This window comes from Salvelinus sp. IW2-2015, unplaced genomic scaffold, assembly GCF_002910315.2.
Source record: "Salvelinus sp. IW2-2015 unplaced genomic scaffold, ASM291031v2 Un_scaffold1930, whole genome shotgun sequence".
Taxonomy (NCBI): domain Eukaryota; kingdom Metazoa; phylum Chordata; class Actinopteri; order Salmoniformes; family Salmonidae; genus Salvelinus; species Salvelinus sp. IW2-2015.
The window spans coordinates 133,761-137,706 of NW_019943288.1; the positions used below are offsets into that span (position 1 = coordinate 133,761).

The 3,946-nt window shown below is 39.8% G+C and overlaps 1 protein-coding gene across 1 annotated transcript in view; it reads right to left on the reverse strand.

Annotated features, from left to right (window-relative positions):
- LOC112072445 (uncharacterized) overlaps window positions 1-2,034 on the reverse strand; it is a 3,038-nt gene extending 1,004 nt beyond the window's left edge. Inside the window, exon 1 of the mRNA XM_024139853.1 lies at window positions 2,000-2,034. Within this exon, the coding sequence (XP_023995621.1) occupies window positions 2,000-2,034 (35 nt within the window). The remainder of the gene's footprint in view (window positions 1-1,999) is intronic.
- Window positions 2,035-3,946: the final 1,912 nt, after the last annotated feature.

A 3,946-nucleotide genomic window follows, 5' to 3' on the forward strand; every position in this document is an offset into this window, starting at 1 on the left:
CCGAATAGCAGCGGACTATCATCCGGTAACAGCGTCTTACTACCCAGTGTCATTTAACACATTGATGACCAGCGTTCATGAACCGTCATAAGGACTGTTCAGTGGACCCCCATATACACGTTGTGACAAATATTGCTGTTATTTTATGGCTGGTTATGACACCTACATAAAGTGTCAAGAACTTTCCTTTTTTAAAGTTGTTTCTTAAATCCTTTGTTGTTGTAATGAATTCTTCACAGTTTTTTTTTCATCATAACTAACTTTCATGAAGCATTATGACCATCCTGTGCACTTTAAATTGGACAAGAAAATAATACGTTATGTAAGAAGCATTATGACCATCATATCATATAAGCCAGATAGCCTATACCGTACCTGCCTATATTCAGTCATCTGTCAAAAAAGTAAGATCAGTTACGACCCATATTATGACAGTGTTGACCTAGTCAGTTGGTAATGTAGCCCGCTTCACCCTTTGTGTCATACAAACAACCAAAATATAATAGAACTATTGGGGTGGGATCACATTCATAGAATGTTTGTTGGCAGTCATGTTTTTCCCAAGACAGCTGCTCAGTTCAATAGTACAAACAGACTTATTGTCATATTCAATAATGCCGATTGACTGCATTGACCTGTGGACTGTGGGTTGTGCTGCAGCCTGGAATCTGTGTAATGTCTCATTATAAACGCAGGCGATTGGGCTGATATATTTTTATATAGATAAATGGTAAAGATGACTAATTCATCGATGCAACAGTAAGCACACATAATCTAGTAACATCAAATTGCCTACACAACATGGAATAGGACAAATAGGGCTGGAAACAGCAGAGATAGACAAAATGTCAACCAGAAAAGTTATAAATGACAAAAAAGTCAAGAACAATGAAGAGGAGCACAGCACTTCCATTTCAACACACATCCACGTAAAGAAGGAAAACAGCAGGTGAGGCCATATTTAATGAGAACGAAAGTTACAAGGGATAACGCTTTCTGCTTCTGTGGTGGACTGAACACGAAGAACGTTACGTTAGTGGCGTATTGCTTAAAAGCTACGTCCAGCAGAAGTTGCAGTCTATAAGAGCCGTATTAAATGGATATAGAGGGCTGTGTCCAAGAATTGGTGAATAATGTGCCGCAACATATGGCACGAGGGAGGAATCCAACCATGTCTAATTGAAGAATAAGCAAAGCATATCCTGACTTTACTTATTCTAATGGATTCTAATTAGGGATAGTGATATCGTGGTAATAAAAATTGGTCAACTAAGAATAGTCATTTAATTATCAAATACACGTGTGATTATACCAATTCTTCTCTATAAATAGCCTCTTAAAATATAGTGTACATCAGACCATAGAACATCAGACACTTGGCTACCTGCTAGTCCATCATCAACTGATTCTACCAGCGTCAGTATGTATGGCTGTGGGATTGACTGCACATTTGATTGGAATGTTGGCAAATTGCAGTCATTTGAAGTATGAAATTTAAAATGATGGCTAGCTAGCTAACCAAAAATACAGTGCAGATACATTTTCAAATTCATTTTTTACACAATTACTTATTACAGCACTGGCAAACCTATGGTTGACCTACTCCCTGACCAAAATGGCTGACCTTTATCCCATCATAAGAAGGTTCATGCCATTCTAGTTTTTTAATGACTAATTATATGGCTGCATCTCAATTGTATTTCCTTGATTCGTCCATCCTCTCTGGTCCTGCTTCTAAAAATTAATTGAAGAGAAGGTACAAGGGGAGAACCTCAGACCTCCTCCAATGCCTTTTTTTAGGTGAAGAGCCGACACGAGGAGATCAATTCAGAAACATTGGACAAATAGTGAAAAAAGTTAACAGACAAATAAAAGGTGTCTAAACCAGTACATTACAACCCAGTAAAGTATAGACCCGAGACCAATGTTGATTAATGGTTGTACAAGTTGTGTTTATTCCATGTGATTTACAAGGATATAAATAATGACCAAAACGTACAAAACTCTGTGCTGGAAGCCCAAGCCTATGTACATGAGTTAGTCAGCAGCGATGTCGTCACCCCCTGTCCACACCCTCCCCAATACAATCCTCAAAACCACATAAGCATTATCTTTCAATCGCCTTTTTCATTTGGTAAACCCTTGTTTCCAGTGCGATGCGGCTGCATAATAGTTTTGATTCCTTATTTTGTTGATACAAGTTTACTACATATACAAGTTCAAATAGAACGAATGTACCCAAAAAGGGGGATGCGATTGCGAGAGTCGCGTCTTGGCCAAGGCTGAGAGAGTCTGGAGGGGAGGGCGCGAGGGATGTTTTGCTCGAGCGATTGCGAACTGCGCGTGCTGTTAGCGAGGCAAATGGGTGATAACCGCAGCGAGATATGGGCGTGTGAGATGATCATCGTAGTGGCTCCACCTTGCACCGAGGCGCGTGAGCGTTGGGGCGACCGACAATGAGTGATCCACAGCGGACCACACACAAACCTGCTGAGCGGTGCGACCACTCACGGAGAGATTAGAGTTCTGGTACTTGTGGAGGTGTGAGGGAGTACGAGGTTGGACGTGACAATTGCATAAATACAATCCCTCAGGTCATAGGCTTTAAAGTGTATTGTAGATAATAGTTTGTCAACCCCTGCATGGATGGACGTACTTCACCGGGTACACATTACTTGACACCCAGTGTCATAACACATTATGACCTTGTCATAAGACTGTCATGACCCATATATTTACACCTGTTGTGACAAATATTGCGTTATTTTATGGCTGGTTATGACACCTACATAAGTGTCAAGAACTTTTCCTTTGTTTTAAAGTTTGTTTCTTAAATCCTTTGTTGTTGTAATGAATTCTTTACAGTCATGTTTTTTTTTCATCATAACTAACTTTCATGAAGCATTATGACCATCCTGTGTCACTTTAATTTTACCAAGAAAATATACTTTATGACACTGTCAAGAAGCATTATGACCATAATCATATAAGCCAGATAGGCCTATCACCTACCTGCCCTTATATCAGTCATCTGTCAAAAAGATGGTGTCTTGTCCTGCTTCTGCATTCATCCCAGTCATCAGCAGAGCATTGAGGTAGGTGCATGTCTGACAATCAATGTGTGCGCAATTACAATGATAATTAAAAAAATACATAACATATTGTTGACAAGTAGGCTATGGTGTAATGGAATGTTTTGCCTTGTGTGGTAGGCTTTGTGGCATTTGACACTTATGTAGGTGTCAAAACCAGCCATAAAATAACGCAATATATGTCATGACATATTTAGATCTGTTCTGAGTGGTACAACCATATTATAACCGGTTATGTCAGCTGTTATGACACTGGGTGTCAAGTAAAGTGTTTCCCCTTCACCTTTGTGTCTACAACAACCAAAATAATCAGAACTATTGGGGTGGGATCACATTCAAGAATGTTTGTTGCAGTCATGTTTTTCCCCAAGACAGCTCTCAGTTCAATAGTACAGTATGTCAAACCAGCTGCTCGGCCTGGGATCTTGTGGGGGTATGTCCATTTAAACGCAGGCGATTGGGCTGATGATATTTTATTAGATGAAATAGGATAAATGGTAAAGGATGGGTAATTAATCTGCAACAGTAAGCACATAACTAGTAACATCAAATTGCCTACAACATGGAATAGGACAAATAGGGCTGGAAACAGGAAACAGATGATAGACAAAATGTCAACCAGAAAGGTTATCAAATGAAAAAGTCAAACAAATGAAGAGGAGCACAGCACTTCCATTTCAAACACACATCCAGGTAAAGGGGAAAACAGGCAGGTGAGGCCATTTTATGGAAGAGAGTGATAAAGTTCCACCTTCTGTGGTGGACTGAAGACAGGAGGGAAGTGTATGGTGATTGGTTAAAAGCAAGTCCATCAGGAAGTGTGCATCACATGGGTGCATCCATAAAGAGACTAT